At 46.4% G+C, this 13,940-nt stretch overlaps 2 protein-coding genes and 1 long non-coding RNA gene across 3 annotated transcripts; all 3 read left to right on the top strand.

Moving 5' to 3' along the window:
• The first annotated feature begins 2,964 nt into the window (after window positions 1–2,964).
• LOC135828048 (tigger transposable element-derived protein 4-like) lies at window positions 2,965–4,548 on the top strand. Its single transcript, XM_065340483.1, has one exon. The coding sequence runs from the start codon at window positions 2,965–2,967 to the stop codon at window positions 4,546–4,548; it is 1,584 nt and encodes a 527-aa protein (XP_065196555.1).
• Window positions 4,549–7,209: 2,661 nt separating this feature from the next.
• On the top strand, window positions 7,210–9,057 carry LOC135827845 (uncharacterized). Its single transcript, XR_010555559.1, has 3 exons — window positions 7,210–7,377; window positions 8,029–8,202; window positions 8,903–9,057. It is a non-coding gene; the product is annotated as an uncharacterized LOC135827845 (long non-coding RNA).
• A 119-nt stretch (window positions 9,058–9,176) lies between these two features.
• LOC135828047 (CUB and sushi domain-containing protein 3-like) lies at window positions 9,177–12,141 on the top strand. The gene is made up of 3 exons (XM_065340482.1): window positions 9,177–9,344; window positions 11,017–11,208; window positions 11,930–12,141. Exons 1-3 carry the CDS (start codon window positions 9,248–9,250, stop codon window positions 12,139–12,141), a joined length of 501 nt encoding a protein of 166 aa, XP_065196554.1. The 5' UTR covers window positions 9,177–9,247.
• The last annotated feature ends 1,799 nt before the right edge of the window (window positions 12,142–13,940 follow it).

The following is a 13,940-nucleotide window of genomic DNA, read 5'->3' as shown; positions in this document are numbered from 1 at the left end:
TACCCCAGGGCCAGCTTGAGCCTGCACAATGGGTAAGGAAAGGGAATAATTGACTTGTAGTGACCGTACCATAGTGACCGTACCGTGTTTGATGCCCCTGCATTACCCCTATATCACACGAACCGTTTGCAGCCAACTCACCCAAACCCAAGTAAGCACCGCATTGCACACAAAATCCAGTAATTTTTGTCAACGTTTCGGTTATCACAACCATTTTCAGGATTCAGGTGGCCATGAAGGAACAGAGTATGACTTAGAATTGCGGATTGGCAGTGTTATGTAATGTGAAGAAGAGGTTGGTGCAACTGGATGGCAGTCGTGAGTCGGTCAAGTGAGAATTTAAGTCGGCAGGAATAGCGCAAGCTCCCATGTAGGGAGCAACACACAATGCTGTAATGTGGTCATGGTATATCACTCTTGCCCTATCTTCAATAACACTCAGTGGGCTGCTGATTCATATCTCAACTGAATATTGCCATAAAATCGATTCAGTGGTTTTACACTTCAGCTCTTCAAGTGTTTTTCAGGGTGGGTATACCGCAACAACGTGAGAAAGTGCCAGCTGCATCTTCACTGCACATACACCATGTCTACATTTGTCATTCTTGCAAATACGATTCACCCCGCTCCACTATAATTATCTTGAAAAGCTGAAGGCACTCACAATGACTATCCTGTCTCTGACCTGTGCTGCTAGGAGTCTGTACACGACCAACCAATCCAGACGACGGAGCTTACAGTACAGGGGACTTCACCGCTGTACAGAATACACTGACGTTAACTTGTGATAGTGGACACCAGCTTTATGGTTCTGCTACGGCAAGTTGCGGAGCAGATGGTCAGGTGACTGGTATGAATAGTACCTGTGTTCGTAAGTTTCTGACATATTCACTGGTTTGACGGACAGACACAAACGGGGAGAGTCCGACATATTATTGGATTCTAAATTGTTCTCTCCTGGCAGCTGTGATGAACTTCATACTTTTCAGCCTTCAAAGCACAACCTGTCTTCGTGCACTAAACTAAAGCAACAGCTACCATTTTATCAGAGCAAATTGCGCCGTTGATGAGTCCCAACAAGGTCAAAACCATGAACGGTTTGGAGTTGAAGTGGATGAACAAGTGTACAATTATAAATTGCCAGAGGGTCTTCCAGCAGGACCTTCACTGCTCATGCATGTACACTGTGTTACTAGGTAAGCTTTGTTTGGTTGAAAACAATCCTGTTGGTTGGTTGACAGCATGTTACAAGGCGGTACCATCCGCGGGGCTCTGCCAACCGTGGATGGTTGTAGTATGGAGCACTATGGTCATCACAGTGAGTGCGTTTGATTATGCGGGGCGCATCGATTCATGAATGGATTCGAGCTACTATTCACATCACCCCATGTGAATAGGGTGAATGGATTCCGAATCGATTCCGGGGCTCATGATATGAAATCGAACGGCGAGATTCCATTCATGAATCGATTCAAGTGCATAATCGAACGCAGCCAGTGCGTCCTCCGCCTAGTAACATACATACTGTTCACCATACACCATGTACACTATGTGTATATTGCTTGCTGGTGTAATTGACCTTTTACCCACTCCCACTGTATCTCAAAAGGTTGAAACTTGAAAACACTTACGGTGACTATCCTGCCTCTGACCTGTGCTGCTAGGAATCTGTACACGACCAACCAATCCAGACAACGGAGCTTACAGCACAGGGGACTTCACAGCTGTACAGAATACACTGATGTTAACTTGTGATAGTGGCTATCAGATGTATGGTTCTGCTGCGGCAACTTGCGGAGCAGACGGCCAAGTGACTGATGTGAATGGTACATGTGCCCGTAAGTTTCGGCCACCTGTTTCAGATTCTACATAATCGTACATTTGTAATTGGCTAACTGGCTACAAATAACTTTGCAAACCCTCCGAAGCAATGTTTCCTTCATCAGACAGCGATTGAGATGGGAAGAAAATAACACGATACGACAACACGATACCCCACTTTATTGTTGTTTTGGCGTGCCAATGGAAAAGCTTTAAGGGGCCGTCTGGGGTTACCAATAGTTGTTGCACTCTAAGAAACGAATAGTTTTAGTATTTTTCAGCACCCACCCACCCACCCACCTACCTTTTCTGCAGGTAAAACGAATTCAGGTAAAATTTTGATGTTAATTTTCGACATCCACATGTAACCGGGCATTCTCCATCTGCATTCAATAATTATTTTCGAAACAAAACTCCTTCAAACCCACCCACCCCCAAACGAAAACTTTTCGTTTTGAAAATACTATTGGCAACCTTGGACGCCCCCTAAGGAGTCCCCGTGGAGACCATGTTTTCCATTTCCTATCATCATATGCACTAACTTTTATTTATTACTTCAATGCAGTACATGCATCTGTGCAATCCACACCAGTCCAAATGAACACTAGGACATTTTAGAACCGAACGTTTTCGTTCCCTTCTCTTCTACTACAAGTAACCCATTTGCTCCATTTTTTCAGTTTTCACATTAAATCAGAGGGCACACTTGACTCTGTTCATTGCATTACAGTAGATATCGGTTATAACGTGCCCTTCTGATTTTTCACATGTTATCACTATAACCGGTATATCACTACAGGCGATTTTCAACAGTGCGCGTCGTACATGCACAGTATACACGTGTGGGTACTCGATCGCGCTAGTGTAGCGTACTGGTGCGAGTAGTGTACAGTGTACAGTGTAGATAGTACATGTACACGATAGATGTCTTGTAAGGAGACTACGCGAGCAGTAGTGGACTACGCGAGCTACCCTTGCTGTAGGCTGAGTGCAGCACACTCTGCATGCAGCAAGCGTAACATGTGTAGTGCGGGGCATGGTCAGCCTTTTCCTTGTTGACTTTCCCCGTTTGAAGGTTGTTGTCCTGCTTGTCAAGGAGAGTTTCAGTCGTATTTCTTGTTCCTGAATTTCGTGATTTGCATGATGGAGGCTAGTGCGAAGCGAAATAGAGTTTGTTTGACCGTTGAGAAGAAGGTTGAAATTCTCAACTATGCGGAGAAAAATCCTCGAGCGACGCAAGGCGATATTGGACGGCACTTTGGAATCGGGCAGTCGTCCGTCTCTACCATCCTGAAGAACAAGTCGTCGATCATGGACGTGGCATCGTCCAGTTTGAAAGGAGTCCGTAAAAATCGGTCTAGCAACTGCGTCCTGTTAGAGAAAGGCCTGGAGAGTTTTCACGAAGCGTGCCTTTCAAAGAAACTCACAACGATAACGTATGACATGCTGATTGTGAAGGGCCATCAGATAGCTGATGAACTTGTAGCGAAGGATCTGGTTGAACGGAAAGATCTGCCATTGACGGACATAGCGTGGAGATCATTTGTGCAGCGCTTCCTCGCCAAGAGGAAAATAAAGTCACGTAAGACTCATGGCGAAGCTGCTGATGCTGACGTCGCTGCCGCTGCAGCTTTCATGGAGGACACCTGGCCAGAGGTGTTTGCCAGCGTCGATGGTGATCCGACGCGCGTTTGGAATATGGATGAGACTGGTCTTTTCTGGAGAGCTCTGCCGCAGAGAACGTTGGCTTGCGTCAATGAACGGCTATCAGGCAGCAAGACGCAGAAAGACCGAATCACCTTTGCCACCACTGTCTCCATGTCTGGAGAAAGACTGCCTCTTCTGGCGATTGGCAATTCGAAGCTTCCCCGTGCTGTTGCTGCGGTAAAAAGCACTCCAGCTGCTGTCATTGGAGGACAGTGGTGCTCCAATCCGAAGGCCTGGATGAACGAGCAGATATTTTCGGAGTGGCTGCTGGACACCAACAGAACATTCCGCAGGAAGGGTAAAAAGATTGTTCTGCTGGTGGACAACTGCCCTGGGCACAAGTTTGATGGCGTGGCTGATCGTCTGGACTATGTCCGCGTTGTATTCCTGCCACCAAACACGACGTCCGTGATTCAACCCTGTGATGCCGGAATCATCCAATCATTCAAGTGCACGTACCGCCGCCTCATGTTGCGCAAGGTGGTTCAGTTTGTAGATGACCCTACGATGGCGAAGCTGGACACTGCAGTGCTCAAGAAGAACGTGAACATTCTTCACTGCCTGCAGTACGCAAAGTCTTCATGGGACTCTGTCTCGGAGGCGACCATCCAGAATTGCTGGAGGAAGGCTGGGTTTGTGATGGGTCCCACTGTGGCTGATGATGTGCCTGTTGACGAAGACGACACTCTTCAGACCGACATCACAGAGCTGGAGAGACTGGATTCAACTGAGCCATGCCGGGTTGCTCCAAGTGACGATGTCTGCGAAATTGTCCAGGCACTGCAGGATGAAACTGCAGACTCTGACAGAGATGACGAAGATGAAGTGGCCGAGGAATTGCCTTCACCTCCGTCTGCTGCCGAGTTATTGCAGGCTGTAAGCACCGTTCGTCTGGCGCTGTACGCTAGCAATGCCGACTCCAGCATGCACGCCAGCTTCTCCAGAGTGGAGAACTTCCTGTCCGCCAAGGCATCATCCAGGAAGCAGCAGACCAGAATTGACGAGTTGTGGCGGCACTAGAAAAACACTCGTATGGCTCCAAATTGGCACACCAATATCTTTCACTCGTGTGTTGCTATCATTATAGCCGATATTTTTTCTGTACAAAGAGGTGTTTTGAATTGTGATTCTGTATCCTTATAGCCGATTTATCGCTATATCCGATATATTGGTTATAATGATAATTTGACTGGCTTTTTCTGGTTTTGCTTTTGATATTTTCATCTTGTATCAGTATAACCGGTTTATCACTATATCCGATGACTTTATAACCGATATCCACTGTATTTGGCTCTTGTAGCAAGAATTATGAATGAACAAGAACAGGCATTTAACTGTGGGAATTAGAAAGAGGGTCTTTCAGCTGGATCTTCACCTCATGAACTCAGGATACTTCGAAATACACGCGTGTGCTACTGTAAAAGCAGAACTTTTCGGTGGTGTAATATTTTCGGTATTCGCCAAAATCGGCGGTTCGGTAGAGGGAAATTTTCGGTAAAACCCGTTCTCCAGGTAGGTGTACTAGTACTACATGTACTTCGAAGTATAGAGTATCGGTTGTACCGAATATTTCGGTGCGTTTTATTTTCGGTAAAAATTGTAGGCACCGAAGTTACCGAAAATAAAACACCACCGAAAATTTCTGCTTTTACAGTACCTGGCAAGACAACAGAGAAAATAGTAATCTTGAACTTCACCATGACTATCCTGCCTCTGACCTGTGTTTCTAGGAATCTGTACACGACCAACCAATCCAGACAACGGAGCCTACAGCACAGGGGACTTCACAGCTGTACAGAATACACTGACGTTAACTTGTGATAGTGGATACGAAGTCAATGGTTATTCTACAGCTACCTGTGGAGCAGATGGCCAAGTGACTGGTGTGCATGGGACATGTGCCCGTAAGTTGCAGCCCAAGTCTGTCAAATTCTACATGCTGTACATAAACATATTTTCGCGGGCGGTGCAATTTCGCTACTGGGTACCAACCGATCACAACCACGCGCTCTTCAGCCGAACCATACAGACACCAGCAAGGACACTTCCGTTGAGAGATAATATTGCTCCACGCCTCTAGACAGCTGTTTCGCTCCCTGTCGGAGCTCATCAGTAGAGGATGATAATGATGATAATGGAGGAATGATCATTCTTATACACCAGAAATGGCGCAAGTGCGCGCTTTCCACATATATCAATGGCATATGCAAGCTGCTAAAATTTAGTTCTGGGTACCAACCGGCCAAAGTAAATCGCAGGCCAAAGTTTTTCTTAAGGGCGCGATCAGACTACCGATAAAAAGTGACCGATTGAAAAAGTTTCCACGGTGATTTAATCACGTGACGTTACTGGCATGTTACGGGCGGCTGCCGCTGCGGCAGTAAAACTATTCCGGCAGTAAAAAGAGTGCTCAGGCTGGTAAAAAGGGAAATCCCTTCTCAGCGCCGCGGTGAGAGCTGCAAAACTTATGTACCAGTAACGTTAGTTTATCGGTAGTGTGAATGTCCTTCACGGTTTATCGGCATTCACGGTTTCGGGATTCACGGTAGTCTGAACGCGCCCTAAAGGAGAATGATGCATGATTGAGCCATGGCTGCATGTGAAAGCAACAACTACTGATCAATTTCTTTTTTGAAAACCTCAATTGGCCAAAGGTTGATGCACTGTATACATTCACCCTGCCTGGCAGAGGATGTAAGTATTTTCAGACTAGAGTGGCATGCAAAGCGCAGACTGTTCTTCGTGCATTGAGTCTTTACCAGGAGTAACAATTTCGGAATGGAAAATAGCGCGGGGTTGACAAGAGAGAGGAGTGATGGAGAAGGTGTAATGAGTGAACATGTAGATATTTGTATGGTTGTGCCATATTTACACGAGCTGTATAGCTTGCCAGCTAGATTTTCACGACGCCACATACACTACATATACATTACACTTACGCATCGCTCGCTACTTTTCGTAGTTTGAGCACTCTGGCGCTAGAGCGCCGAGCTATCTTTTAAATTGTCTGTGGTGCCACCTTTGCACCATGACCTGTAGCCTGGCTTAATCAAAGCTCGTAGCTGTACTGATGAGGCCTTGATGGCCGAAACAGCTAGCTGTCTACAGTACTGGGTGTACATTAAATATGAAAAATTGCTATTCTAACTGGTATAATTCACCCATTACTCAGTCCCACTATATCTTGAAAGATTGAAAACACTCAGGGTGATGATCCTGCCTCTGACCTGTGCTGCTAGGAATCTGTACACGACCAACCAATCCAGACAACGGAGCATACAGCACAGGCGCCTTCACCACTGTACAGAATACACTGACGTTAACTTGTGACAGTGGTTTTCAGGTTCATGGTTCTACTACGGCAAGTTGTGGAGCAGATGGTCAAGTGACTGGTGTGAATGGTACATGTACCCGTAAGTTTCTGCCGTAATTTCCCTCACATTCTACATACAGTTGACTCCTGACATGACGAACACCATTGTGCAGAAGAATTAGTTCTTTATTGCTGAAGTTTGTTATAAGAGAAATGCAGTTACACCATGCGTTCAAACTGGGACATGAACAACAGTTTGCTGTATCACGAAATTCCCTATTATGCGAGTTTGTTCTAAGTGGAGTCGACTCTAATTCACAAACACTCACAATGGCCATCCTGCCTCTGACCTGTGTTGCTAGGAATCTGTACACGACCAACTAATCCAGACAACGGAGCTTACAGCACAGGGGACTTCACCGCTGTACAGAATACGCTGACTTTAACTTGTGACTGTGGATACATGGCTTATGGTTCTACCACAGCAATATGTGGAGAAGACGGCCAAGTGACAGATGTGAATGGTACATGCAGCCGTAAGTTTCTGCCATGATCTTTTAAGATTCTACATAACTTCAATATTGGAATTGACTAACTGAATACACAAAATACTGTCAACCTTCAAAACAACATCTTTCTTTAACCAAATTAATAACGATTGTTGTTGTTGACTTTTATTTTACTTCGCAAGGCCAAATGGGCAATGGTGCCTAATTCTATGGAAGCGAACTTAAAACCGGGAGAGCACGAGCGAGCGAAGGGAGAGGGAGAGAGAGAGAGAGAGAGAGAGAGAGAGAGAGAGAGAGAGAGAGAGAGAGATTGAGATTGTTTGATACCGACTCGAGACCTCACTGGATTGTTGACCAGGTCATGTGCCAAATTGAAACTTAATGCATTTTTAAAACTCTTTTGCTTCTAAAACTCTTTTGCTCCATTTTTCCAAAATTTTCCACACTTGATTCTGCTTATTCTGCTCATTGCATTATTTGGGTTTTGCAGCAAGATTTTTTGACTGAACAGGAGTAAGCACTTAGTGTGGGAATTGGAAAGAGGGTCTGCTAGCTGGATCTTCACCATGTGCACTCACTCAGTGTTCATTTGTCTTGCCACCCACTGCCGCTGAGAAGTTATCTTGAAAGATTGAAAACACTCACACTGACCATTCTGTCTCTGACCTGTGCTGCTAGGAATCTGTACACGACCAACCAATCCAGACAACGGAGCATACAGTACAGGGGACTTCACCGCTGTACAGAATACACTGACGTTAACTTGTGATAGTGGATACCAAGTCTATGATTCTCCTACAGCAACTTGCGGAGCAGACGGCCAAGTGACTGGTGTGAATGGTACATGTGCCCGTAAGTTGCAGCCCAAGTTGTCAGATTCTGCATAATCATTAGCTTGTACGCAGCTGTGGTGAGCTTCTCGCTGGGCGCTGAATTTAGAAACTGTATACTCAGGTATACTATAGTGCATACAACCTGCTTGGGAGAGGATGTAAGAATTTTCAGACTAGAGTTGCATGCAAAGCGCAGTGTGTCTTCGTGCATTATGCCTTTACCAGGAGGAACAATTTTGGAATAGAAAATCGCTCGGTTGATGAGACCGAATGGACTTGAAATAGCTGGTTTTCTGAAGGTGGAATGAATGAGCACGTGGATATTGGTGTGGTTGTGCCGTATTTACCTGAAATGGGCTCCCAACTAGATCTTCACTGCGACACGTACAATACGTGTACATTAAATATACGCTTTGCTCGCTACTTTTTTAATTTGAGCACTCTGGCGCTAGAGCGACGAGCTATCTTAAAATGTCTGTGGTGCCTCCTTTGCACCGTGGCCGGTAGTTCGGCTTGCTTAAGGCTCGTAGCTGTACTGATGTGATGCGGCCCAGATGACCGAAAACAGCTAGCTGTCTTCAGTACTGTGTGTACATTAAATATTTAAAAAAATTGCTATTCTTACTGGTATGATTCAGCCAGTACTCAATCCCACTATATCTTGAAAAGCTGAAAACACTCAGGGTGATGACCATTCTGCCTCTGACCTGTGCTGCTAGGAATCTGTACACGACCAACCAATCCAGACAATGGAGCTTACAGCACAGGGGACTTCACCGCTGTACAGAATACACTGACGTTAACTTGTGACAGTGGTTTTCAGGTTCATGGTTCTCCTACAGCAAGTTGTGGAGCAGATGGCCAAGTGACTGGTGTGAATGGTACCTGTGCCCGTAAGTATAATTATACCGTTTTTTTCCCTCACATCCTACGTACGGCTTCACCAGCACTCACAGAGACCATTCTGCCTCTGACCTGTGTTTCTAGGAATCTGTAGACGACCAGCCAATCCAGACAATGGAGCATACAGCACAGGGGACTTCACGGCTGTACAGAATACGCTCATGCTAACTTGTGACTGTGGCTACACGGCTTATGGTTCTACCACAGCAATATGTGGAGAAGACGGCCAAGTGACTGGTGCGAATGGTGCATGCAGCCGTAAGTTTGTTTTTGAAGTTTTTCAATTTCTACAGAACTATAGTCTTTAATATAGTTAAACCTGTCCAGGCGACGACCTGTTCTAGAAGACCACTGCAATCAGGACCAAGGGGTGCTATTTGCAGTCAAATGACCCTGGATAAGGAGACCACCTGGTGACGGAGACCACGTTTGGAAGGTCCCTTGAGCGGTCGTCGTAGACAGGTTTCATTGTATTGTATTTGGCTAGTTGTACACATCATAGCTTTGTCAGCCTTCTGGACAACATCTTTCTTTCGTCAGATAGCGGTCAGTGGTACGGTAGCACCGCGAAACCCCGCTGTAGTGCTGTAGTGCTGTCTTGCTGTGCCCAATTTAAAAATATGATCATAATTATGAGGCCGGAGGATGTACCCAGTGTGCTGACAGTGCTCAACACCGATGAGGCCTTTACAGCCGAAACTGCTTGCTGTCTACAGCATTGGGTATAGTATTATCAAATGCCAACCCCACGAGGACTCAAACCCGGGAGCTTGCTTGTAATGAGCAATGCTCTAACCATCTGAGCTATAGGACGAGACCGAACCTAGAATGTGCTGACAAGTCTTTTTACTCCAAAGGCAGCTCACAACACGTGCCACACATACTGATGGCACTTGGGTCTTTTTTCCCTCCCCCCAAGGGACCAACCATGGTCAGTTTCTGGAAAGTATTACCAGAGGTGAAAGAAAGCGATTAATTGAAATGGGAAAGGGGAAAAACTTAAAACTCAAGGTGAACAGTCAGGGGAAGTGAACTGGCAGGCAAGCGGGCAAAAAGTCCCATAGCTCGGATTGTTAGAGCATTGTTCATGACAAGCAAGGTCCCGGGGTTTGAGTCCTGGTGAGGTTGGCATTGGCAACAGAGGTGGCTGCCTTATCAGCAGAGTGGTCGCCTGAAAGTGGTTGCCTTATCAGCAGAGTGGTTGGCATTGGCAACAGAGGTGGCTGCCTTATCAGCAGAGTGGTCGCCTTGACAGCGGAGTGGTTGCCTTGACAGCGGAGTGGTCGCCTTGACAGGCTTACATAATAGAAGCCTCTTTTACTGGCAAAATAACACAATCATGAGTGGAAATGGAATGCAAACGTTGGTAAAGATAGAGAATCATCGAGAAAAATACACACCCAGTAAAAGAAAGGATATTGAACAGGTTTACTGTACTTGCAGGGGCGTCGGAAGGTATTTTTGGGTGGTGCGGTCAGTCATCTGAAGTACAGTTTACTCGTGGGGGAGTGGTGGCTGAGCCGAACATTTTGGAAATTTAGAGTCCAGATCAGTGTATTTTATTGATTCACGGGGTACCTGGGGTACCTGGGGTACCTGGGGTACCTGGGGTACCTGGGGTACCTGGGGTACCTGGGGTACTGGGGTACCTGGGGTACCTGGGGTACCTGGGGTACCTGGGGTACCTGGGGTACCTGGGGTACTGGGGTACCTGGGGTACCTGGGGTACCTGGGGTACCTGGGGTACCTGGGGTACCTGGGGCACCTGGGGCACCTGGGGTACCTGGGGTACCTGGGGTACCTGGGGTACCTGGGGTACCCCAGGTACCTGGGGCCTAATGTGGTACGGTCAATACCCTATTGACCTTACCGTGTCCGACGCCCCTGTACTGACACTGACAATTGTGCTTGTGATCCGTGTTGCTGTTAGATGTGTCCATTGCGAGTATGCCCTGCACAAGACCATCAGATCCAGACAACGGTGCCTATAGCCGAGGCGCATTCACCATCATGCAGAATACCCTGACACTGACGTGTAACAGCGGATATCAGCTTTCCGGCTCTGCTACGGTGTCTTGCGGAGTGTATGGCCAAGTGACCGGGGCGAACGGCACATGCAACCGTAAGTGTCCGCTGTGTTTGTCAGATTCACAGGGGTGGTGGAACTGGTCCAGTCTGTCAGGTCATGGACATACCAATGGACCCATTGCGCAATGACGTAATTTGTACCATAAACACCATTCCCAGCCACCTGGGCATGGTCGTCTGGGGTGTTGAGCAGTGCACACTGTGCATTCCTGATCCCAGCATTCTCACAAGCATTACTCATACATTCCATATTTGGCAATGCGCAATGGGTTGGCCAGCAACGGGTGTTTACTGCTGAGGTCCTGTATGCTCATCATCTCATACACAGAATATGAAAGACTATAGCATGGCTGTACCAATCAAAATCTCAGTCCTGATTCAACAACTTAGCTTATTGTGGCAGCTGTGGTGAGGTTCACGACCATGTGTTTAAGAACTGTACACTAAGGAGGCAATATTGTGTAATTACCTTCGCCCTCTATCTCTTGAACATGGATGTGGCAAATGGGACTAAGGCCTTTGGCCTCTGGTTGGTGGATCTGATCTATCCTCCCCCACCGTTTCCCGCATCTGACGCCTGATCATGGGGTGGTGGCGTCCCACGGAAGCGGAAAGGTGGTTCTTGACCAGGGAGTTGTACGACTCCTTGTTCTTGACCTGCCCGGTACGCGGACCCGTCGATTTTTTTCTATCTCTTGAAAGCATACAATTAAAGAATTCACTGTAACGATTCTTCCGCTGATCTGTATTTCTAGTGCCCATTGCCAATAGGACCTGTACACGACCAACCAACCCAGCCAACGGAGCCTACAGCACAGGGGCCTTCACCGCTGTCCAGAACACCCTGATGTTAACTTGTGATGGTGGGTACCAGGCTGATGGTTCTACTGTGGCAACTTGCGGAGCAGACGGCCAAGTGACTGGTGTTAATGGTACCTGTGCACGTAAGTTTCTGTCATCTTTGTGAAGCCGCGAGTCTAAATTGTAGTTGGTTGGTAGCAGTAATGGGCTTCATGGCCATTTGATCAGGATCTGCGTGCATGTTCCATGGGCGTGTGTTTCGTGTGGAACAATTTGAACATTTTCAGACCGGAGTTGTATCCAAAAAAGCAATTCTGAATGACCTAGAGTCCTCGTTCAGTCCTTGCAAGCGGAACTGCCAGCTAGATCTTGAGAAACATGTGTGTACACAACAATCATGTACAGTCGAATGTCACTTATCCGGTCGCCAGTTATCCGAGCACGTCGGTTACTAGTATCCGACAAGCCCGGGAGTGGTAATTTTATGACTCTCAACAGTAAAATTCTAAAAAATAAATAAAAAGAAACTTTTGTTTTTGTTTTTTTTGTATACTACTAGTATCCGGTGTAATATGCATTTACTTGAAGTAGATGTGGTCTAGTATGCTAACATGTATGTGTACATGGAGCAATTCATGAATATGCATGAATATACTAGTTTGGGTATTGTGTACATAAATCAGTGAAATCCAGCCATATTATGCACATAAAAATGATATCAGTTATCCAACATAATAGCTTGTAAGCAGCTGTGGTGAGCTTCTCGCCGGACATTCTATTTAGACACTGTACATATGCACCGTGCTTGGGAGAGCCCCGGGATGCAAGTATTCTCAGACTAGAGTTGAATGCAAAGCGCAGACTGTCTTCATGCAACAATTTGTGCAACAATTCGGAATGTAACATAGCTCGGTTGATGAGACACCTAATGGATTTGATATAGCTGGTTTTCTGAAGGTTGAATGAATGAACACGTGGATGTCAGTATTGTGTAATATTTTCACAAGCTAGATTGCAAGCTAGATCCTCACCCTGACACAAACACTACCTGAACAAATACATGCATTGCTCGCTAACTTTTCGTAGTTTGAGCACTCTGGCGCTAGAGCGGCGAGCTACTCTAAAGTCTGTGGTGCTACCTTTGCACCATGGCTGGTAGTTCGCCTTACTTTAAAAAGCTCGTAGCTGTACTGATGAGGCCTGGATGGCCGAAACAGCTTGCTGTCCACAGCACTGGGTATACATTAAAATATAAAAATTGCTATTCTCACTGGTAAAATTCACCCAGTACCCAAACCCCACTATACAGCTTGAAAAGCTGAAAACACTCACACTGACCATTCTGCCTCTGACCTGTGTTGCTAGGAATCTGTACACGACCAACCAATCCCGACAACGGAGCATACAGCACAGGGGACTTCACCGCTGCACAGAATACACTGACGTTAACTTGTGATAGTGGATACGAAGTCTATGATTCTGCTACTGCAAGTTGCGGGGCGGATGGCCAAGTGACTGGTGTGAACGGTTCCTGTGCCCGTAAGTTTCAGCCATGTTTTTTTCTGAAGTTTGTACGTTTCAGCTCCTTAGCATACATGTATGAGGCAGGTAGAGAACAAAATCGGATTAGCAGTCACAGCTTTTTACAACCGTAGTACTCATTTCTCAGTAACATCTCCCACCACACCCATCCAAAACCTTCTGTCTCTTTGACTAAGAAATTTGATCTCCGTGGACTGATGTCACTGTGCCCACCCTATTAAAGTTTACATATCCAGAAGTGGTATTCTAACAGTATGAAATGCGTGAAAGTTCTTGTGTGCCGGCAGGTTTGTGTGTGTGTAAGTGTGTGTGTGCGCATGTGCATTCGTGTGTTTGTGTGTGTTTGTGCGCATGCATTTTTGTGTGTCTGTGTGTGACGCATCATGCGTATGCATGCTCATATCTCTCTTTCCTTCCTCCCCG

This window comes from Sycon ciliatum, chromosome 12 (assembly GCF_964019385.1).
Source record: "Sycon ciliatum chromosome 12, ocSycCili1.1, whole genome shotgun sequence".
NCBI lineage: Eukaryota > Metazoa > Porifera > Calcarea > Leucosolenida > Sycettidae > Sycon > Sycon ciliatum.
The sequence above is the reverse complement of the archived record's forward strand: the minus strand, read 5'-3'. Positions and strand labels throughout refer to the sequence as shown.

Excerpts from the sequence above, each read along its gene's own strand:
- LOC135828048 (XM_065340483.1), top strand. The coding sequence starts at position 2,965 with ATGGAGGCTAGTGCGAAGCGAAATAGAGTTTGTTTGACCGTTGAGAAG.
- LOC135828047 (XM_065340482.1), top strand. The coding sequence starts at position 9,248 with ATGCTAACTTGTGACTGTGGCTACACGGCTTATGGTTCTACCACAGCA. Across the intron at positions 9,345-11,016 it reads TGCGAATGGTGCATGCAGCC|ATGTGTCCATTGCGAGTATG; the intron begins GTAAGTTTGTTT and ends TGTTGCTGTTAG. Across the intron at positions 11,209-11,929 it reads GGCGAACGGCACATGCAACC|TGCCCATTGCCAATAGGACC; the intron begins GTAAGTGTCCGC and ends CTGTATTTCTAG.